The 23,164-nt window shown below is 37.5% G+C and overlaps 1 protein-coding gene and 1 long non-coding RNA gene across 8 annotated transcripts; one reads left to right on the forward strand and one right to left on the reverse strand.

The window, feature by feature from the left end:
* Nucleotides 1-8,788: 8,788 nt before the first annotated feature.
* Nucleotides 8,789-15,518, reverse strand: LOC119743474. Of its 7 annotated transcripts, none has more exons than XM_038219888.1 (6): nucleotides 15,414-15,518; nucleotides 13,535-13,667; nucleotides 12,686-12,876; nucleotides 11,226-11,434; nucleotides 10,187-10,377; nucleotides 8,789-9,593 (listed from the first exon to the last, which is right to left on the reverse strand). In XM_038219888.1, the coding sequence occupies exons 5-6, from the start codon at nucleotides 10,217-10,219 to the stop codon at nucleotides 8,985-8,987; spliced, it is 642 nt and encodes a 213-aa protein (XP_038075816.1). In that variant the 5' UTR covers nucleotides 10,220-10,377; nucleotides 11,226-11,434; nucleotides 12,686-12,876; nucleotides 13,535-13,667; nucleotides 15,414-15,518; the 3' UTR covers nucleotides 8,789-8,984. The 7 variants fall into 7 exon arrangements, with proteins under 7 accessions (XP_038075816.1, XP_038075815.1, XP_038075814.1 ...); XM_038219887.1 differs by having other exon boundaries at nucleotides 13,582-13,680; XM_038219886.1 differs by having other exon boundaries at nucleotides 13,535-13,680.
* Nucleotides 15,519-17,723: 2,205 nt separating this feature from the next.
* Nucleotides 17,724-18,771, forward strand: LOC119743459. Its single transcript, XR_005273031.1, has 3 exons — nucleotides 17,724-17,828; nucleotides 18,201-18,328; nucleotides 18,608-18,771. It is a non-coding gene; the product is annotated as an uncharacterized LOC119743459 (long non-coding RNA).
* The last annotated feature ends 4,393 nt before the right edge of the window (nucleotides 18,772-23,164 follow it).

Consider the following 23,164-nt stretch of genomic DNA (forward strand, 5'->3'; position numbering starts at 1 on the left):
AAATTTAACTTCATAGTTAATTTCATAACCACTAAAAAGTGTGAAATTATGCTTAGTCCAATGGTATGGACTGCTGACTTGAAATCTGAAGGTTGTGGGTTCAATTCCAGGGTGGGAATTTTAGATTTTAAAATTTTATTACTTTTTTGCGTAAATTAAATCATTATAGTTAATTTTGTAACCTTTAAAAATTGTGAAATTACACTTAGTCCAATGGTATGGACTACTGACTCTAAATCTGAAGGTTGTGGGTTCAAATCCAGGGGGGAAATTTTAGATTTTAAAAATGTTATGTCTTTTTGGGTAAATTTAAACTTCATAGTTAATTTCTTAACCACTAAAAAGTGTGAAATTATGCTTAGTCCAATGGTATGGACTACTGACTCTAAATCTGAAGGTTGTGGGTTCAATTCCAGGGGGGGAATTTTAGATTTTAAAATTTAGTTCTTTTTGGGTAAATTTAAACTTGATAGTTAATTTTGTAACCACTAAAAAGTGTGAAATTATGCTTAGTCCAATGGTACGGACGGCTGACTTGAAATCTGAAGGTTGTGGGTTCAAATCCAGGGGTGGAGTTTTGGTTTTTGAAATTTTATGTCTTTTGGGGTAAATTTAACTTCATAGTTCATTTCATAACCACTAAAAAGTGTGAAATTATGCTTAGTCCAATGGTATGGACTGATGACTTGAAATCTGAAGGTTGTGGGTTCAATTCCAGGGTGGGAATTTTAGATTTTAAAATTGTATTACTTTTTTGGGTAAATTAAATCATTATAGTTAATTTCGTAACCTTTAAAAATTGTGAAATTACACTTAGTCCAATGGTATGGACTACTGACTCTAAATCTGAAGGTTGTGGGTTCAAATCCAGGGTGGACATTTTAGATTTTAAAATTTTATGTCTTTTGGGGTAAATTTAAACTGCATAGTTAATTTCGTAACCACTAAAAAGTGTGAAATTATGCTTAATCCAATGGTGTGGACTACTGACTCGAAATCTGAAGGTTGTGGGTTCAATTCCAGGGTGGGAATTTTAGATTTTAAAATTTTATTACTTTTTGGGGTAAATTAAAACATTATAGTTAATTTCGTAACCTTTAAAAATTGTGAAATTACACTTAGTCCAATGGTATGGACTACTGACTCTAAATCTGAAGGTTGTCGGTCCAAATCCAGGGTGGAAATTTTAGATTTTAAAATTTTATGTCTTTTTGGGTAAATTTAAATTTAATAGTTAATTTCGTAACCAAAAAAAAGTGTGAAATTATGCTTAGTCCAATAGTATGGACTGCTGACTCTAAATCTGAAGGTTGTGGGTTCAAATCCAGGTTGGAAATTTTAGATTTTAGATTTTATTTATTTTTGGGTAAATTGAAACTTCATAGTTAATATCGTAACATTTAAAAATTGTGAAATTACACTTAGTCAAATGGTATGGACTACTGACTCGAAATCTGAAGGTTGTGGGTTCAATTCCAGGGTGGAAATTTTAGATTTTGAAATTTTATGTCTTTTGGGGTAAATTTAACTTCATAGTTCATTTCATAACCACTAAAAAGTGTGAAATTATGCTTAGTCCAATGGTATGGACTGCTGACTTGAAATCTGAAGGTTGTGGGTTCAATTCCAGGTTGGGAATTTTAGATTTTAAAATTTTATTACTTTTTTGCGTAAATTAAATCATTATAGTTAATTTCGTAACCTTTAAAAATTGTGAAATTACACTTAGTCCAATGGTATGGACTACTGACTCTAAATCTGAAGGTTGTGGGTTCAAATCCAGGGGGGAAATTTTAGATTTTAAAATTTTATGTCTTTTTGGGTAAATTTAAACTTGATAGTTAATTTCTTAACCACTAAAAAGTGTGAAATTATGCTTAGTCCAATGGTACGGACGGCTGACTTGAAATCTGAAGGTTGTGGGTTCAAATCCAGGGGTGGAGTTTTGGTTTTTGAAATTTTATGTCTTTTGGGGTAAATTTAACTTCATAGTTAATTTCATAACCACTAAAAAGTGTGAAATTATGCTTAGTCCAATGGTATGGACTGATGACTTGAAATCTGAAGGTTGTGGGTTCAATTCCAGGGTGGGAATTTTAAATTTTAAAATTATATTACTTTTTTGGGTAAATTAAATTATTATAGTTAATTTCGTTACCTTTAAAAATTGTGAAATTACACTTAGTCCAATGGTATGGACTACTGACTCTAAATCTGAAGGTTGTGGGTTCAAATCCAGGGTGGACATTTTAGATTTTAAAATTTTATGTCTTTTTGGGTAAATTTAAACTGCATAGTTAATTTCGTAACCACTAAAAAGTGTGAAATTATGCTTAGTCCAATGGTATGGACTACTGACTCTAAATCTGAAGGTTGTGGGTTCAAATCCAGGGTGGAAATTTTAGATTTTAAAATTTTATGTCTTTTAGGGTAAATTTAAATTGTATAGTTAATTTCGTAACCACTAAAAAGTGTGAAATTATGCTTAGTCCAATGGTATGGACTGCCGACTCTAAATCTGAAGGTTGCAGGTTCAAATCCAGGTTGGAAATTTTAGATTTTAGATTTTATTTATTTTTGGGTAAATTGAAACTTCATAGTTAATATCGTAACATTTAAAAATTGTGAAATTACACTTAGTCCAATGGTATGGACTACTGACTCGAAATCTGAAGGTTGTGGGTTCAATTCCAGGGTGGGAATTTTAGATTTTAAAATTTTATTACTTTTGGGGGTAAATTAAAACATTATAGTTAATTTCGTAACCTTTAAAAAGTGTGAAATTAGGCTTAGTCCAATGGTATGGACTACCTACTCGAAATCTGAAGGTTGCGGGTTCAATTCCTGGGGGGAATTTTAGATTTTAAAATTTAGTGCTTTTTGGGTAAATTGAAACTTGATAGTTAATTTTGTAACCACTAAAAAGTGTGAAATTATGCTTAGTCCAATGGTACGGACGGCTGACTTGAAATCTGAAGGTTGTGGGTTCAAATCCAGGGGTGGAGTTTTGGTTTTTGAAATTTTATGTCTTTTGGGGTAAATTTAACTTCATAGTTAATTTCGTAACCACTAAAAAGTGTGAAATTATGCTTAGTCCAATGGTATGGACTGCTGACTTGAAATCTGAAGGTTGTGGGTTCAATTCCAGGGTGGGAATTTTAGATTTTAGATTTTATTTATTTTTGGGTAAATTGAAACTTCATAGTTAATTTCGTAACATTTAAAAATTGTGAAATTACACTTAGTCCAATGGTATGGACTACTGACTCGAAATCTGAAGGTTGTGGGTTCAATTCCAGGGTGGGAATTTTAGATTTTAAAATTTTATTACTTTTTGGGGTAAATTAAAACATTATAGTTAATTTCGTAACCTTTAAAAATTGTGAAATTACACTTAGTCCAATGGTATGGACTACTGACTCTAAATCTGAAGGTTGTCGGTCCAAATCCAGGGTGGAAATTTTAGATTTTAAAATTTTATGTCTTTTTGGGTAAATTTAAATTTAATAGTTAATTTCGTAACCAAAAAAAAGTGTGAAATTATGCTTAGTCCAATAGTATGGACTGCTGACTCTAAATCTGAAGGTTGCGGGTTCAAATCCAGGTTGGAAATTTTAGATTTTAGATTTTATTTATTTTTGGGTAAATTGAAACTTCATAGTTAATATCGTAACATTTAAAAATTGTGAAATTACACTTAGTCAAATGGTATGGACTACTGACTCGAAATCTGAAGGTTGTGGGTTCAATTCCAGGGTGGAAATTTTAGATTTTGAAATTGTATGTCTTTTAGGGTAAATTTAAATTTTATAGTTAATTTCGTAACCACAAAAAAGTGTGACATTATGCTTAGTCCAATGGTATGGACTGCCGACTCTAAATCTGAAGGTTGCGGGTTGAAATCCAGGTTGGAAATTTTAGATTTTAGATTTTATTTATTTTTGGGTAAATTGAAACTTCATAGTTAATATCGTAACATTCAAAAATTGTGAAATTACACTTAGTCAAATGGTATGGACTACTGACTCGAAATCTGAAGGTTGTGGGTTCAATTCCAGGGTGAGAATTTTAGATTTTAAAATTTTATTACTTTTTTGGGTAAATTAAAACATTATAGTTAATTTCGTAACCTTTAAAAAGTGTGAAATTAGGCTTAGTCCAATGGTATGGACTACCGACTCGAAATCTGAAGGTTGTGGGTTCAATTCCAGGGGGGAATTTTAGATTTTAAAATTTAGTTCTTTTGGGTAAATTTAAACTTGATAGTTAATTTTGTAACCACTAAAAAGTGTGAAATTATGCTTAGTCCAATGGTACGGACGGCTGACTTGAAATCTGAAGGTTGTGGGTTCAAATCCAGGGGTGGAGTTTTGGTTTTTGAAATTTTATGTCTTTTGGGGTAAATTTAACTTCATAGTTAATTTCATAACCACTAAAAAGTGTGAAATTATGCTTAGTCCAATGGTATGGACTGCTGACTTGAAATCTGAAGGTTGTGGGTTCAATTCCAGGGTGGGAATTTTAGATTTAAAAATTGTATTACTTTTTTGGGTAAATTAAATCATTATAGTTAATTTCGTAACCTTTAAAAATTGTGAAATTACACTTAGTCCAATGGTATGGACTACTGACTCTAAATCTGAAGGTTGTGGGTTCAAATCCATGGTGGAAATTTTAGATTTTAAAATTTTATGTCTTTTTGGGTAAATTTAAACTGCATAGGTAATTTCGTAACCACTAAAAAGTGTGAAATTATGCTTAGTCCAATGGTATGGACTACTGACTCTAAATCTGAAGGTTGTGGGTTCAAATCCAGGGTGGAAATTTTAGATTTTAAAATTTTATGTCTTTTTGGGTAAATTTAAATTTTATAGTTAATTTCGTAACCACAAAAAAGTGTGAAATTATGCTTAGTCCAATGGTATGGACTGCCGACTCTAAATCTGAAGGTTGCAGGTTCAAATCCAGGTTGGAAATTTTAGATTTTAGATTTTATTTATTTTTGGGTAAATTGAAACTTCATAGTTAATATCGTAACATTTAAAAATTGTGAAATTACACTTAGTCCAATGGTATGGACTACTGACTCGAAATCTGAAGGTTGTGGGTTCAATTCCAGGGGGGGAATTTTAGATTTTAAAATTTTATTACTTTTTTGGGTAAATTAAAACATTATAGTTAATTTTGTAACATTTAAAAATTGTGAAATTACACTTAGTCCAATGGTATGGACTACTGACTCGAAATCTGAAGGTTGTGGGTTCAATTCCAGGGTGGGAATTTTAGATTTCTAAATTTTATTACTTTTTTGGGTAAATTAAAACATTATAGTTAATTTCGTAACCTTTAAAAAGTGTGAAATTAGGCTTAGTCCAATGGTATGGACTTCCTACTCGAAATCTGAAGGTTGCGGGTTCAATTCCAGGGGGGGAATTTTAGATTTTAAAATTTAGTTCTTTTTGGGTAAATTTAAACTTGATAGTTAATTTTGTAACCACTAAAAAGTGTGAAATTATGCTTAGTCCAATGGTACGGACTGCTGACTTGAAATCTGAAGGTTGTGGGTTCAATTCCAGGGTGGGAATTTTAGATTTTAAAATTTTATGTCTTTTTGGGTAAATTTAAACTTCATAGTTAATTTCGTAACCACTAAAAAGTGTGAAATTATGCTTTGTCCAATGGTATGGACTGCTGACTCTAAATCTGAAGGTTGCCGGTTCAAATCCAGGTTGGAAATTTTAGATTTTAGATTTTATTTATTTTTGGGTAAATTGAAACTTCATAGTTAATTTCGTAACATTGAAAAATTGTGAAATTACACTTAGTCCAATGATATGGACTACTGACTCGAAATCTGAAGGTTGTGGGTTCAATTCCAGGGTGGGAATTTTAGATTTTAAAATTTTATTACTTTTTGGGGTAAATTAAAACATTATAGTTAATTTCGTAACCTTTAAAAAGTGTGAAATTACACGTAGTCCAATGGTATGGACTTCTGACTCTAAATCTGAAGGTTGTCGGTCCAAATCCAGGGTGGGAATTTTAGATTTTAAAATTTTATGTCTTTTTGGGTAAATTTAAATTTAATAGTTAATTTCGTAACCACAAAAAAGTGTGAAATTATGCTTAGTCCAATAGTATGGACTGCTGACTCTAAATCTGAAGGTTGCGGGTTCAAATCCAGGTTGGAAATTTTAGATTTTATTTATTTTTGGGTAAATTGAAACTTCATAGTTAATTTCGTAACATTTAAAAATTGTGAAATTACACTTAGTCCAATGGTATGGACTACTGACTCGAAATCTGAAGGTTGCGGGTTCAATTCCAGGGGGGAATTTTAGATTTTAAAATTTAGTTCTTTTGGGGTAAATTTAAACTTGATAGTTAATTTTGTAACCACTAAAAAGTGTGAAATTATGCTTAGTCCAATGGTACGGACGGCTGACTTGAAATCTGAAGGTTGTGGGTTCAAATCCAGGGGTGGAGTTTTGGTTTTTGAAATTTTATTTCTTTTGGGGTAAATTTAACTTCATAGTTAATTTCGTAACCACTAAAAAGTGTGAAATTATGCTTAGTCCAATGGTATGGACTGCTGACTTGAAATCTGAAGGTTGTGGGTTCAATTCCAGGGTGGGAATTTTAGATTTTAAAATTTTATTACTTTTTTGGGTAAATTAAATCATTATAGTTAATTTCGTAACCTTTAAAAATCGTGAAATTACACTTAGTCCAATGGTATGGACTACTGACTCTAAATCTGAAGGTTGTGGGTTCAAATCCAGGGTGGAAATTTTAGATTTTAAAATTTTATGTCTTTTGGGGTAAATTTAAATTGTATAGTTAATTTCGTAACCTTTAAAAAGTGTGAAATTAGGCTTAGTCCAATGGTATGGACTACTGACTCGAAATCTGAAGGTTACGGGTTCAATTCCAGGGGGGGAATTTTAGATTTTAAAATTTAGTTCTTTTTGGGTAAATTTAAACTTGATAGTTAATTTTGTAACCACTAAAAAGTGTGAAATTATGCTTAGTTCAATGGTACGGACGGCTGACTTGAAATCTGAAGGTTGTGGGTTCAAATCCAGGGGTAGAGTTTTGGTTTTTGAAATTTTATGTCTTTTGGGGTAAATTTAACTTCATAGTTAATTTCGTAACCACTAAAAAGTGTGAAATTATGCTTAGTCCAATGGTATGGACTGCTGACTTGAAATCTGAAGGTTGTGGGTTCAATTCCAGGGTGGGAATTTTAGATTTTAAAATTTTATTACTTTTTTGGGTAAATTAAATCATGATAGTTAATTTCGTCACCTTTAAAAATTGTGAAATTACACTTAGTCCAATGGTATGGACTACTGACTCTAAATCTGAAGGTTGTGGGTTCAAATCCAGGGTGGAAATTTTAGATTTTAAAATTTTATGTCTTTTTGGGTAAATTTAAACTGCATAGTTAATTTTGTAACCACTAAAAAGTGTGAAATTATGCTTAGTCCAATGGTATGGACTGCCGACTCTCAATCTGAAGGTTGCGGGTTCAAATCCAGGTTTGAAATTTTAGATTTTAGATTTTATATATTTTGGGGTAAATTGAAACTTCATAGTTAATATTGTAACATTTAAAAATTGTGAAATTACACTTAGTCCAATGGGATGGACTTCTGACTCGAAATCTGAAGGTTGTGGGTTCAATTCCAGGGTGGGAATTTTAGATTTTAAAATTTATTTCTTTTTGGGTAAATTTAAACATTATAGTTAATTTCGTAACCTTTAACAAGTGTGAAATTAGGCTTAGTCCAATGGTATGGACTATCGACTCGAAATCTGAAGGTTGCGGGTTCAATTCCAGGAAGGGAATTAAAGATTTTAAAATATTATTTCTTTTTGGGTAAATTGAAACTTTATAGTTAATTTTTTAACCAATAAAAACAGTGGAATTATGCTAAGTACAATGGTACGGACTGCTGATTTTAAATTTTAAGGTTGTGGGTTCAAATCCAGGGTGGAAATTTTAGATTTTAAAATTTTATTTCTTTTGGGTAAATTGAAACTTGATAGTTAATTTCGTAACCACTAAAAAGCATGAAATTATGCTTAGTGCAGTGGTTCAGACTGCTGACTCTAAATCTAAAGGTTGCAGGTTCATTCCCACGCTGGGAATTTTAGATTTCAAAATTTTACTACTTTTTAGGTCAATTGAAACTTTACAGTTAATTTTGTAACCACAAAATAGTGTGAAGTTGTGCTTAATCAAGTAATACGGACTGATGACCCTAAATCTGAACTTCTGAAGGTTGCTGGTTCAAGTCCCACAGTTGGAGTTTTAGATTTTAAAATTTTATTAATTTTGAGGTCAATTGAAATTTTTATTTTTTTCAAGTTTGAAACCAGTCCACACTTCTAGTCTAGCAAAAGCCAAAAAGTAAAAAGCAAATACTTTTAGCTTGAAGCAAATAGTGAAAGCATTTGCTCTCATTTTTATTCATGCAAATAAAAGTTATGCTTAAAAATATGTAGTAAAAAAAAAAGCAAATGCTCGTTTTTATACATACGACCAAATGTTTCAATGTTAATCATAATTGCATCGTTTATGTTTCAGTAATAGATTTGAGGACCTACATGGATCTGTTTGGGCCTACAACGCCGCCCATTCACTGAGCGGATTCGGGATTGCCCATCGAGAACTCGAAAAGATAGGAGAGACCAAGGCCAGTTGCTCTGGTAAAATTTTTCATTCAGGTAAGACAAACTTCCATGAAGACTCAACTCATTAGTTCAAGTCCCCCCCCCCCCAACTAAGCCCTAAGACAACACTGAGTGTACACTGTTTACAAAATATGTCCGGTTTTATTTAGTTAAGTGGCTTTCAGGCTGTTAGTTCTCCCACATTTTAATGGTGGTCCCTCATTTGACATGTTGTCATCAAACGTTCTTTTGTCAAAGCCATCGGGGCAGAATATTTTTGGCATGCTGTTGGAAAGAACCAATTTTCAACTTTTGTTCTTGTGAAAATCCTGTTGCGAGACATCACAGCCTGTGTTGTGATGTGAATGAGTTCTACCTGATTGATAAACGTGACCCGACTCAGAGGTGGCATGTCTTGGTGACAGTCCCTCGCTTGTCAGTTGGTACAGAATGTCATTTGGTGACAAGTGAACGTCCTTATCCAAAGTCAAGGAGTCATATCCCACAGTATCTCCGGGGTTATCCACGATGTTGCCGAGCGGCTCCGAATCCTCCTCAGACATTATCGTCATGACGACTGTCTGCTCCATGTTCCCAAGGGTGCCCTCCGAGGACGACATCATGGCCATGTGTGAGATGTCCTGTGATTGGTCAGCCAGGTCTGGTACCAAGACTGTAGATTCAGCTGCAGATTCCTCGGGGGCTGATTTGGATAATGCGCAGGCCTGAGTGTACAGCCGTAGCTGTGCTAGATGGTGGTGCAGCAGCTGGGTGTGCTCCTCAGACATGTGTTGCAGTAACTCTTGCAAAATGGACTGGTTCTCGCTGTCGTTGGTTAGATGTTTCAAACTGGACGTGTGAATCATGGACAGCTGCTGCTTGAGTGACATGTTTGTGTTGGACAAATACTCAACCTGGAGGGCAAGACGGATGGGCAGAGAAATTATTTGTTTACAGATGGAATTTTAATAGACCAATCCATTAGGCTCTGCCCCATGATGTGTAACCAATCACAACCATGACAGCGCACACCAAAGTCTGACATTTATGCACTTTATGATGTGTGCAGTTGGAGCATGAATGCTTAAGAAGGCACGTGTGTTGTTGCCCAGTTATTTAGTGCAACTAGTGTATGAGTGAAACCACGGATCCTCTACACAAGGATAAACGACACATCTGAGCTTGGGTACAAAATGTGTGCAACGGTTTGTCTGCATTTATCATAAGCAGCGTCAGCGCATAAAACAACGTAGAACGTGTAGAAAATGTAGAGCAATGACAACAACAGTGCACACCATGATCGCCCACAGCCATGACAGCTGGCATCCTGACAGAAATCTGACCACTGAAAGAACGCAGTCGCATTAGTGTGCCTGCATTAGTTCTGATCAAGGTATGTCCCCCCTCCCACTTTTAAGAAGCGATTGACGCCCTTGGTACCTGTTGCATGCAGGGAACAAGATCCAAACTCATTCTTAGACCAAGACCAGATGGAATGCCCACTCACCTTTGTACGAAGCCTTTCTATAGTGCCTTTCATCCTGTGCTCTGTCTGGGCCCACGTGGTCCGCTCCTCCTCAAGAGTCTTCTCCAGACGTTCCTTCTCCTGCAGCAGCAGCGACAAGTTGTGCTCTGTGTAGCAAGTCTCGTCTTCCAAATCCTCTTTGCTTCCTTCGTCTGGTATCTCAATAAGGACAACTGTTTACGAGAGGGAAAGGTTGAGTAATTATCCTGGATAATAATTCCTGTAATAATGAAAGTCGGTCATCAAAAGGTCACTCGAGGTGTGGGCTACACAAAGAGGGGAAATGATGGGAGGAGTTTATGGAGTAGAAAGGTCGACATATATGTTGCGCTTGAATGGGACAGATGATATGTAGCGGTAAAAACAGGATACAGGCAAGAAAGTCCAAAGTGATGCAGTGTGTCAAGAACATGTAATTCCTTGTAACTGGGTGCAAGCAATCACTCACTTTTTCAAACCGTATTCCTAACATTAGATGGGCAAGGTGAAGGACAAATGCCAATATTTAATTAATTGTTGAAGTCAGCTCTCAACATGTACTGCGACCCTGACTTATTAGATTTTTTTTTTTGCTTAGAACCTTCCTTAATCCTCCAAAATTTCATCAACTTAAATAACACCAATGGCACACCCTTTGCACCTTGTAATTTCAATTTGTAAAATCCACTGTCAATATTGGCCCTCATCCACCCCAACCCCCTAAAAAAAATGCTGAACTTTTGGTTGTTTTATTTATTTTATTGACCAAACAAGTGCAGGAGTGAAGACAACTGTATTAAACATGCTGTTGTCTACCCATTCCTTCTTCCATATGGATTCACGATATATCAATTGAAAACAAAGTGGGGGGGGGGGGTGGGGTTGGGGGAAGAGTTCTTCCTTGCATCAAATGCCTCCCCCTTGGCTTTTTGGTCAGCTTCTTCTAATTATCCTTCACTGCTGGTGGCATTATCCACCTTAACCTCTGCGTAGATGCTGAAGGATTCTTGGAGGGTCAGGGTTAATATTCTTACCATCTGACCTTCCCCATTGGCAGTGCTCTGGCTCGGATCATTGATGCAGGCATACTGGTACTCGATCTGCGGCTGCTGCCCGTCAGTCTGCTCATAGCCCCGGGGATGATGTGTCTGTCTCCGATGGCTGCTGTGACTGGGGGACTATGAGGTGTGTTACCAGGCTGGTACTGTTGGGTGCTGGGTCAGTGTATGTGGTGAAGATCTGGTTGACATCCTGGGTAAAAATGGTGGAGTGAAGTGGTTGAGGATGATAAAATGAGACAAAACCTGCAGGGTTGCAAAAGATTCAATTTACACCGCAAATGTACAGGGAAAAATTAAAGTTCAAACTTAATTATTTTAAAAGACCCTAAGTGTTGGCATTTGATAAAATCCACCAAAATCCTTGTAAACCACCATACCTGCTCACAAGGTACATCAATTTCAACTGATTAAATTTATTTCATTGTTTGTTTGTTTTTTCATGCAGATTAAAGGGGACCATTACATTACAGCAACGGCATACTCAGTTGTCTTGAAACAGCACTGAAACTGCGAAGGTTAAAAAAATAAGTGCATTTTCAAACAGCTTAAGCCAAAAGGGTGTCTCTAATCATTCTCAAAAGAATAAATACTTGAGTCAAATGTTTGATTGTGAAATTTATTTCAGAGAGTCTTTAAAGCTATACATAAGTCCAATGAGCTCCGGAATTCAAGCATCAGGAATTTACAACATTTTCTGAGTGAACCATGGTAGTTTACCCACCTGTGCCAATGTTTAATAGCTTGTCACTGTTGATGCAGTTTAAAGGGAATAAAAGTATGCTTGGAAGGTCTTAATCACTCTGTTTAAAACCGCTTGGAGTCGAAGGCGATGGTATTTATCAGCACCCAGACTCCAAGCGGTCTTAAACTTAAATACCGACCAAGCACATATTTATTCCCATTCATAAATACCTATTCTGTCAAAAAAAATCCAAACCTTTTGGTAAAACAACTGATTTTGCTCAACAAGTTCACTTCATGTTTTTTTAACACCCCTCTATAGCTAAATAATGGAGTGTCCAGCTCGCGATTAAGATGTTAACAACTCCTTTTATGGAGATTGGTGCACGCATCGCACATACTGCGCGATGTCATGCAAAACGCACCTGGGGCGTTGCGTTGTGAATTTTAGGACTATGAAATACTGACTCACTGGTAGCATTGCGCATGCCTACGTGAGGACCAATAAAATGGAAAGAGGCACTGGATTTCATAGGAGCCAACATTTCAAGTGACACTGGAAAAGAGTTGAAGACCAGCCAGCCATGTCTTTATCATCCATTTAAGACCGGCCACATGGCGGCTTCTCGACCAATAGGAATGGATCAACTGCCATAGGTATTTATGAATTGTGGTTTACATGTATTGTACGTGCAGTCTGATGTGCCCACTGGGATCAAATGAAGTACATGATTGTAACATTGACCATGACATACTGTACCCGAGTAATAACTATCTGTATTGTGGTCTCTGGATTACGGAAGTGTTGCTGGTAGTGCTTCATAGCCTCGTCCCTCCTGCTGAACCCGTTGTGACAGTGGTAGCAGTGCCAGTGGGCACCCTTGAAGTATTTCTGCTCGTGAATGATGCCGTGGACGATGCAGGATCTACATCACTGCAATATTTTAAGACCTGGGGAGGGATACAGTAGAGGATTGGTTTGGCAATTTTGACAAAAGCTGACAGCTATATGCACTTTGACAAAACATGAACTATGGATCTTTTTATATGGTTCTCTTGCTGTAACAGGCACAAGTAAGCTATTGACCTGAGTTAGGACTCTTGTTCAGGCAGGCCGGATGCAAAGTTTTTCCTAAGTCACAGCCGGCGCTTGGGCATGGCCTGTGACAATTGAGTCTATCGAACACTGATATCTGCTAAGAATAACCAGCCCAGGTATCTGTCAATTTCATAAAACTTCCACAAATGCCACTACCTTGTCCTGCTGTCCACTACCTTCAACTTATCTTAATTAACCCTAACCCTGCCACATGCAGCACAGTGCATCAGGTGGAAAAGTCTGGTGCACTTTGCTGCATTTCAGCTATCAACACCAGTGCATCAACAGCCAGTTCTGAAACAATGAGAGCTAATCCCATTGAACAATGCCTCAGTTGTATCCTGCTGCGTTCGAGGACCACAGACTCCGAGGCAATTTGGCTTTGAGACTTTTGACCTGATGGATCTTGCTGCACTCGGCAGGCTTGTCACTTAGACAAGTGTTGCATGTTGCTGCCTTTGGCAGGGTTTCTAGCCAAAATAACATGGAGGGTTAATTAATTCAACTCACAAATCTTTTCAAAAACATGGACCGTAAAAGTTATCTTGTAGCATGACCTGCGACGAGAAAGTAAAACAGTGGCTACACTCCCTGTCTGTGCATTGTATGGGCGTCCAGTCTGCCTCAGCGCCTTTCATCCGCACTGATGGATGCGCCTACAGTTGCAAAAAAAACACATGAGAAAAAATGTCAACAATCAAATTTATATGTATGATGTAAAAAAAAATATGTAAATGTATAAAACGGCAATGCCAATAAAATCAGCAAAAAAACCCCACATTTTCTACTCAATCAAAACCTTCACAGAAATTTTCAAAGTGGGGGGAGGGGGGAACAAATTAGGCCAAATAAAAAAACAAAAACATGTTAAGCGTCCCTACCTGCTTCCTTTTTGGAGGCTGGCTCCTTTGGCTCCTTTTATTTTTTCTTTCTTTTTTGTAACCAATTTTTTTTTTAATTTTGGCCTCTTACATTGTCTCTGTTGCATCATGGAGCTATAAACACATTTCGATATAAAGCTGGTATGTAATTTTCTGAGTTTAATGGCAGCCATTTTTAAAAAAACCCAAATGGCAGCCATCTTAAACACTAGCCCTGTCGGGCGACCATTTTGGAGGACAGAAAAACAAGGGCCTCCCGCTTCCTTTTTTTTCAAAAAGCAGGACCCTAACTCCCCCTAAGCATGTTCTTTTTGGAAAGATTCCCGTATCCAGCCATCACTTGTCAATGTCATCCTGTGCAGAATGAGACTGGTCTGAAAATTTGTGTTTTCTCAGTAAATACCCCAATAAATTCCCTGCTAAATTTGACTTTTAAGGGCGAGCGTGAAGTGAAGGGCCCCTGTTTTATTTTGATCGAATTAGAGTCAAAAATATATTTTTTGCTCAAAAATCACCTTTAAAATCAAACAGACTTTTCTCAATTCATTCTAGTGAGACCCGTTTTGCAATTTTGAACAGATTCTAGGGGTAGAAAACATGATTTTCCTGCGCGGTTTGTGCCTTGCGATTCAGCACACCATGCGTGCTCAAGTACATCACATGGTGATCGCCATCTTGATTTTCAGGACGTGTGTTTTTCCCGAAAAAAAACAAAACCCTGCCCTCTATCTATGACATACCTGTTGATTGAGAATGTCGCCAACTAGTTTGGTAGGTCTAATAATTTTTAAAGTGGAATGTTCCCTTATAGGAACCGGACCCTTCAATTCACGATCGCCCTTTTTAGGACATATTATTATTATCACTTTCTGATGGCTGATAGGTCGCTGAAGGAAAACATTAGTGATGGCCAGATATGGGAATCTTTCCGAAAAAGCCTCCTAGCACTAGCCATAGCGAGCTGCAGCCATTCAATATTGTGAAGTGTCCGGAAACTGGGCGATTTAACATTTTGCTTTTTTGCTTTTTTTATTCGCAGTGGCTATTGTTACGGCAGCCGTAACGCATTTCCCATTTTCTATCGTTACGGTAGACTGCAACCTGGCAACTTTTATAAAAAAACATGACAAGAAAATATAAAATTAGAAGGAAAAAAGTGAATTTGAACTTTATGAAATTCGGACTTTATTTCCCTTTTAAAAAAAATCCTCCAAAGCCTCAGGTTAGAAAAGGAAAAAAATTCGAGTGCAAAACTGAGATTCGAACCTGCAACCTCGCGGTGCAAAATCCTACTCTCTATCGGCTGAGCTGGCGCACTGCTCGATAAAACGTGGAGAAACAAATAATTATATACCCGCGTGCGTATCAAAAAAATATCGTAGAGGGCGCTAAACAACGAGTGCCGTAACGATAGCCACTTCGTTTTTTATTATTTTTACGACGAGGTGTCCTAGTCCTACTACAAAATATAAATAATTTTTCAGAATCTCTTGGGTACCTACCAGTACCATATGAATAGCCATGTTCAATAACTCCTTTGCCTTGAATAATCACATAAATAAATTCTGGGGGAAAATATTAAGTTGAAAAACTATGACTAGTGTAGTGTTCAGCGTAAAGTTAAACAGCGCCCTCCAGGCAAAAAGTGGTTTAAAGGGTTTTTCCAAAATTCGAAGCCAGCTACGGCTTCGTCTGTTATAATAATTTGAAGATTATGAAATTTCCACACAGCTACTCAGAAAGCGTGAGTTGTCTTATAAGAATAGACAAATAGGTGTTATTAGGCTTCCGTTAAGGGAGACGTATGCGTCTCGTAAAAAAAAAAAGACGGATGCCAGTTCGATGATGAAGCTGCGAGTCTGCAATGAAGACCGAGGTTTCAAAACAGCTTGCATGCTGCCAATCGAGCGACACATGAGGGCAGCATTCAACAACATAAACACGCGACTCGTGTAAATCTGCCGCTACCCGTATTCTTCTGACTCTGGTCTGAGTGGCTGAAAACTTTCTTATTTATTAGTATTACGTCAGAATCAGTACTACAAGTTTGTTTTCATTAAAGGTAACATTAATTTGGTTGTTTTTAATAGCTATTGGTGAAATCTGCATTATTTTATTTAGTGAAATGTACTGCAGAAGTAGCCGTAGACGCACTGCGTTTATAGCGTAACTTGTTATGATGTTTCGTCGTGTGTGTTCGTGAAAAGTTTGAGATGCTTAGTTAAAAAAGGAAAAATGTCCAAACTGGGCCACCAATATGACCTGAAAAGTACCAAAAGTTGTAAATCTGATGGAAAAACACTATTAAGGAGTGCAAAAATTCTGGCTGAAAAAAAATTGATTCGCTCGTGTGATTCTTAAGTAAAATTTGAGGTGGAGATACTAAGTAATGAAAGGTTTGTGGAAACACCATGTGCGAATAATTTCTCAACTAAGAGAATGGTTCTGAAAAGAACCAGAGGTATAAACTCGACGTTCCGACTTAGACTGATGGGTCTCCTATACCCTAGGTCCTCAGCTACCACCTAAGACTGAAGGGTCTCCTATACCCTAGGTCCTCCGTCTACTGACACTGCAACCCTACTGTTTCACTTCAGTGGGCACCAAGCTTGCTCTAGGATCCTGTCTACTTGGCATCCTCACAGGATGCAACTTCACACTTCATTGATTTTGTCTTTTGCTACTTAAGTATTCACTTTCTTAGAGTTTAGGCACTCTCCTGAAGACGGTCAGAACATACTGACCGGAATGTCGAGTGATACCTCTGGTTCTTTTCAGAACCATTCTCTTAGTTGAGAAATTATTCGCACATGGTGTTTCCGCAAACCTTTCATTATTCGTGTGATTCTTTTTTAGCGCAAAGGTTTTTTAGATCCATTCGGAACAGATTGAACCGATCCGGAACTAGGAAAAGTGACATTAGTACTTTTGACGTCGTAAAGCCAAAATAAAAACAACCTACATTTGGAAAATTATTATGTATCTCCATCACTCAAGGTAAACTATTGAACCAATATCACTTGAATTTGTGGAGTAATTGAGCTGAAAGCAGCCTAAATGATGTTTGCTATCCGAAACTAGGAAAACAACTGTAATATGTGTTCTGTCATGGCCCATAGACTTTGTGCAGGAGCTCTGGGTGGTGGCCCAGTATGGATTTTTTTCCGACCACCCCAATTAGTTGGCGACATTGAGAACATATGTAGGGGTAATCCTTATCTGTAGGACACCTCTATTTTTACGAGTTCTCTTCAAAACTGACTTTTGTACTCCTAGAACTATGATGCTCCGCGTGAGCTGAGCCTCATAGATACAGAACCCGCAAAATTGTTTGCAGCACAAAAGACTAATTAAGTTCAAAAATGTCCATCAAAACACAACATTGGCTGATTGTTTTGTTGTTCAAATGTGGATAACTGTTGTATTGCTAGAAAAAAAGCAATTCAGAAATGAGTATACAGTGTTTATACTTCGGCAAAGGGCAAAACCTAATATTGATTTACATCACCCCAACACAAAATTCCATCTGATGAAATAGTAGATCGTGGATCGCAGGAGGTCGTGGGTTCAAGTCCAAACCCGAGTGATTTTTTCTAACTTCCACTTGGGAGGTAACACACTGAGTATACAGTGTTTATACGTTAGTGAAGGGCAAAACCAAATACTAATTTAGAAAAGAAATTTCATTTTTGGGATGAAACTCGAAAATAGAACGGGAAATGCAACTTTAAATCCCCCCCCCCAACACAAACATTCCATCTTACAAATATTCATCTTCTTTCCTGTTACATTCAGTGATTGCGATGGATTAACTGATGGAAATCCAATTGTTTGTTTCATCCCTCAGCTGCTAAGAAGATAAGGAGGAGGCATTGAAAGTACTCAACGGACACAAATGGAAAGGACAGGTGCTCAAAGCCAAGGTATTCAATTGTGGCTTTATTATTGACACGAGTTTCTGTTGGCACTTGTCACTGGATTTAAATGAATAAGAACTGCCTCAGCGTTGGCTATTATATAACAACCAAGTAAATCCTTGTCATTTGATTGGAGAATTGTAGGTCACGCGGCATTCATTAATCAAACCATTGCATTTTTTGTTCCATTCACTGTGCATTTTCGTCCCATCCCTTTTGATCTATTGCAGCCGCCCGCATGCTAAGTTTCTGTTGGCACTTGTGATTCGATTTAAATGATTGAGAACTGCCTCCGCATTGGCTACCAGTGCAAGGGGTCTAGTGGCTGCTATTGCTGTGGTTACAGGTTCATATTCCCGCAATGACTCTTTTCCGTAGCTCGCCAAGTCAGTTGAGGACCCGGACACTAAGAGCCTCGCTCGGAAGAGAAGCCAAGAGGAATCTGATGGAAACACCCAAGAAGCTAAGAGGAGGAAGGAGGAGGACAGCTGACCAGTAGAAGAGAGGTGAAGACATTGAGATAGAATGCAGGGTTGGGCTGGATTCGAACCACCAACATAGAAATGTACTGCAGTTCAAAACTCAGATATTGTGGATACAATTGGTGCTATTTGTTTGGATTAAGTATTTTGTATTGACCTCAAATTTACCCAAACCAGCATCCTGAAATTGTGTCTGCCATATCTCAAAAAGGCTAATAGCAGTTGAACCATTTACTATTACTCAAACTTGATTAAGACTCTGAAATACTGAGCGCAATTTGTTCATCCTTGTCCAATCTGCAGGTTAAACAACACAGTGACTCCACTATGGAACCAGCTGTATGAGGACCAGCTATCCACCAAACAGACCAACACCAGGGAGTGTCTTGTCTTGATGCATGGCCAGTGTATGGAAGGACGGCAACCGGCATGTCAGGTGTGTTCAGGGTCTGTGACTGGTTCCTATTCGGTAAGAAGTTTTGATGTTTAGGTCTGTTCCCATTGTCTTTTAGCATTGGATTGTTTATGTAGGGGAGTTGTCAGTGTTAATGTCTAGTTCTGCCCTTCACCAATGTAAATTTGAAAGCACTGTATAGGTCTACTAAGTGTTTTCTGGAGATAACTAGCAAAAAATTCCCCAGCTTTCGTGGGTGGGATTTGCACATGTTTTTACCACTTGATAACCAAGCATATCAAAGTTTGTTGGATAAATATCCCTGACATTGAAGATGATGTGTAAATCCTTTGGATTTGATGATTTCTGTCATTGGTGGGATGTGAACCCCAAGCCCCTGCTTGTAGAAACTCAGATTGGGACCAACTGTCCCTTGACCTACTGGCAAACTGGGTCTCATGGCATAAACACCAGGGGGTGGGGGGTTCATCCCCACCCCTCCCATATTTTGACCAGGGTGGTGGGGGATAGGCAATGGCATCATCATGTGTTAAGGAAAAATGCTGCTTGTTGAATCCTGTCAACATGACTTTACAAACAAAAATTGAAGTAGTTTTGAGAGAAGCAAAAAGTAACCCTAGGCACTCTTAAAAGTAAGTCAAGTTTTTTGTTTTTTTTTTGAGCTGAAATCTCTCAGGGATTCATAGCTGGCCTCTTTCCACCTTGTGTGAACATTTGACTTAATTTCGTGATGTTGGATTTTCAGCCCAGAAATAAGTTTTTTTGATGACTGCGGATATGGAAAACTTTTTAAGATTTGGGCTATTTCGGCCTAAAACTGAAATGTTTGTTTTCTCCCTGGGTCCTGACTTAGGTGAGCTGAAATCTCTCAGGGATTCATATCTGGCCTCATCCTGCCTTTTGAGAACATTGGACCTACATGTAATTGCGTGAAGTTGGTTTTAGTGGCCGAAAATGAGTATTTTTGATGACCGCGGATATGGAAAACTTTCAAGATTTGGGCTATTTCGGCTGAAAACTGAAATGTTTATTTTCTCCCATGATCCTGACTTAGGTGAGCTGAAAACTCTCAGGGATTGCCTCTTCTCACCTTGTGTAATCATTTGACTTAATGTCATGAAGTTGGATTTTCAGGCCAAAAATGAGTAATTTTGATGACCGCGGATTTGGAAAACTTTCAAGATTTGGGCCATTTCGGCCAAAAACTGAAATGTTTATATTCTCCCTGAGTCCTGACTTAGGTGAGCTGAAATCTCTCAGGGATTCATATCTGCCCTCTTCCTACCTTGTGTGAACATTTGACTTAATTGCTTGAAGTTGGATTTTCTGGCCAAAAATGAGTACTTTTAATGATTGCGGATATGGAAAACTTTTCAAGATTTGGGCTATTTCGGACGAAAACTGAAATGTTTATTTTCTCCCTGGGTCCTGACTTAGGTGAGCTGAAATCTCTCAGGGATTCATATCTGGCCTCATCCTGCCTTTTGAGAACATTGGACCTACATGTAATTGCGTGAAGTTGGTTTTAGTGGCCGAAAATGAGTATTTTTGATGACCGCGGATATGGAAAACTTTCAAGATTTGGGCTATTTCGGCTGAAAACTGAAATGTTTATTTTCTCCCATGATCCTGACTTAGGTGAGCTGAAAACTCTCAGGGATTGCCTCTTCTCACCTTGTGTAATCATTTGACTTAATGTCATGAAGTTGGATTTTCAGGCCAAAAATGAGTAATTTTGATGACCGCGGATTTGGAAAACTTTCAAGATTTGGGCCATTTCGGCCAAAAACTGAAATGTTTATATTCTCCCTGAGTCCTGACTTAGGTGAGCTGAAATCTCTCAGGGATTCATATCTGCCCTCTTCCTACCTTGTGTGAACATTTGACTTAATTGCTTGAAGTTGGATTTTCTGGCCAAAAATGAGTACTTTTAATGATTGCGGATATGGAAAACTTTTCAAGATTTGGGCTATTTCGGACGAAAACTGAAATGTTTATTTTCTCCCTGGGTCCTGACTTAGGTGAGCTGAAATCTCTCAGGGATTCATATCTGCCCTCTTCCTACCTTGTGTGAACATTTGACTTTATGTCGTGAAGTTGGATTTTCAGGCCAAAAATGAGTATTTTGATGCTTGCGGATATGGAAAACTTTTCAAGATTTGGGCTATTTTGGTCGAAAACTGAAATGTTTATTTTGTCCCTGGCTCCTGACTTAGGTGAGCTGAAATCTCTCAGGGATTCATATCTGCCCTCTTCCTACCTTGTGTGAACATTTGACTTAATTGCTTGAAGTTGGATTTTCTGGCCAAAAATGAGTACTTTTAATGATTGCGGATATGGAAAACTTTTCAAGATTTGGGCTATTTCGGACGAAAACTGTAACGTTTATTTTTTACCTGGATTCTGACTTAGGAGAGCTGAAATCTCTCAGGGATTCATATCTGGCCTCTTCCCACCTTGTGTGAACATTTGACTTAATGTCGTGAAGTTGCATTTTCAGGCCAAAAATGAGTAATTTTGATGACTGCGAATATGGAAAACTTTCAAGATTTCGGTTATTTCGGCCGAAAACTGAAATGTTTATTTTCTCCCTGGGTCCTGACTTAGGTGAGCTGAAATCTCTCAGGGATTCATATCTGGCCTCTTCTCACCTTGTGTGAACATTTGACTTAATGTTGTGAAGTTGGATTTTCTGGCCAAAAATGAGTAATTTTGATGACCACGAATATGGAAAACTTTCAAGATTTGGGTTATTTCGGCCGAAAACTTAAATGTTTATTTTCTCCCTGGGTCCTGACTTAGGTGAGCTGAAATCTCTCAGGTATTCATATCCGGCCTCTTCCCACCTTTTGTGAACATTTGACTTAATTGTGTGAAGTTGGATTTTCAGGCCAAAAATGAGTATTTTTGATGATTGCGGATATGGAAAACTTTTGAAGATTTGGGCTATTTCGGCCGAAAACTGAAATGTTTATTTTCTACCTGGATCCTGACCTAGGTGAGCTGAAATCTCTCAGGGATTCATATCAGTCCTCTTCCCAATTGTGTGAACATTTGACCTAATTGCGTGAAGTTGGAATTTCTGGTCAAAAATGAGTAATTTTGATGACCACGAATATGGAAAACTTTCAAGATTTGGGTTATTTCGGCCGAAAACTGAAATGTTTATTTTCTCCCTGCGTCCTGACTAAGATGACCTGATATCTCTCAGGGATTCATATCTGGCCTCTTCCCACGTTGTGTGAACATTAAGTTTGACTTAATTGCGTGAAGTTGGATTTTCAGGCCAAAAATGAGTAATTTTGATGACCGCATATATGGAAAACTTTCAAGATTTGGGTTATTTCAGCCGAAAACTGAAATGTTTATTTTCTCCCTGGGTCCTGACTTAGGTGAGCTGAAATCTCTCAGGGATTCATATCTGGCCTCTTCCCACCTTGTGTGAACATTTGACTTAATTGCGTGAAGTTGGATTTTCACGCCAAAAATGAGTATTTTTGATGACCGTGGGATATGGAAAACTTTTGAAGATTTGGGCTATTTCCGCCAAAAACTGAATTGTTTATTTTCTCCCTGGGTCCTGACTTAGGTGAGCTGAAATCTCTCAGGGATTCATATCTGGCCTTTTCCCACCTTGTGTGAACATTTGACTTAATTGCGTGAAGTTGGATTTTCACGCCAAAAATGAGTTTTTTTGATGACCGCGGATATGCAAAACTTTTCAAGATTTGGGCTATTTCCGCCGAAAACTGGAATGTTTTTTTTCTTCCTGGATCCTGACTTAGGTGAGCTGAAATCTCTCAGGGAATCATATCTGGCCTTTAATCACCTTGAGTGAACATTTGACTTAATGTCGTGAAGTTGGATTTTCAGGCCAAAAATGAGTAATTTTGATGACCGCGAATATGAAAAATTTTCAAGATTTGGGTTATTTCGGCCGAAAACTGAAATGTTTATTTTCTCCCTGCGTCCTGACTAAGATGACCTGAATTCTCTCAGGGATTCATATCTGGCCTCTTCCCACGTTGTGTGAACATTAATTTTGACTTAATTGCGTGAAGTTGGATTTTCTGGCCAAAAATGAGTAATTTTGATGACCGTGAATATGGAAAACTTTCAAGATTTGGGTTATTTCGGCCGAAAACTGAAATGTTTATTTTCTCCCTGGGTCCTGACTTAGGTGAGCTGAAATCTCTCAGGGATTCATATCTGGCCTCTAATCACCTTGTGTGAACATTTGACTTAATGTCGTGAAATTGGATTTTCAGGCAAAAAATGAGTAATTTTGATGACTGCGAATATGAAAAACTTTCAAGATTTCGGCTATTTCAGCCGAAAACTGCAATGTTTATTTTCTTCCTCGATCTTGACTGAGGTGAGCTGAAATCTCTCAGGTATTCATATCTGGCCTCTTCCCACCTTGTGTGAACATTTGACTTAATTGC

The sequence above is a fragment of the Patiria miniata genome, unplaced genomic scaffold (genome assembly GCF_015706575.1).
Source record: "Patiria miniata isolate m_02_andy unplaced genomic scaffold, ASM1570657v1 HiC_scaffold_6, whole genome shotgun sequence".
Classification (NCBI taxonomy): Eukaryota; Metazoa; Echinodermata; class Asteroidea; order Valvatida; family Asterinidae; genus Patiria; species Patiria miniata.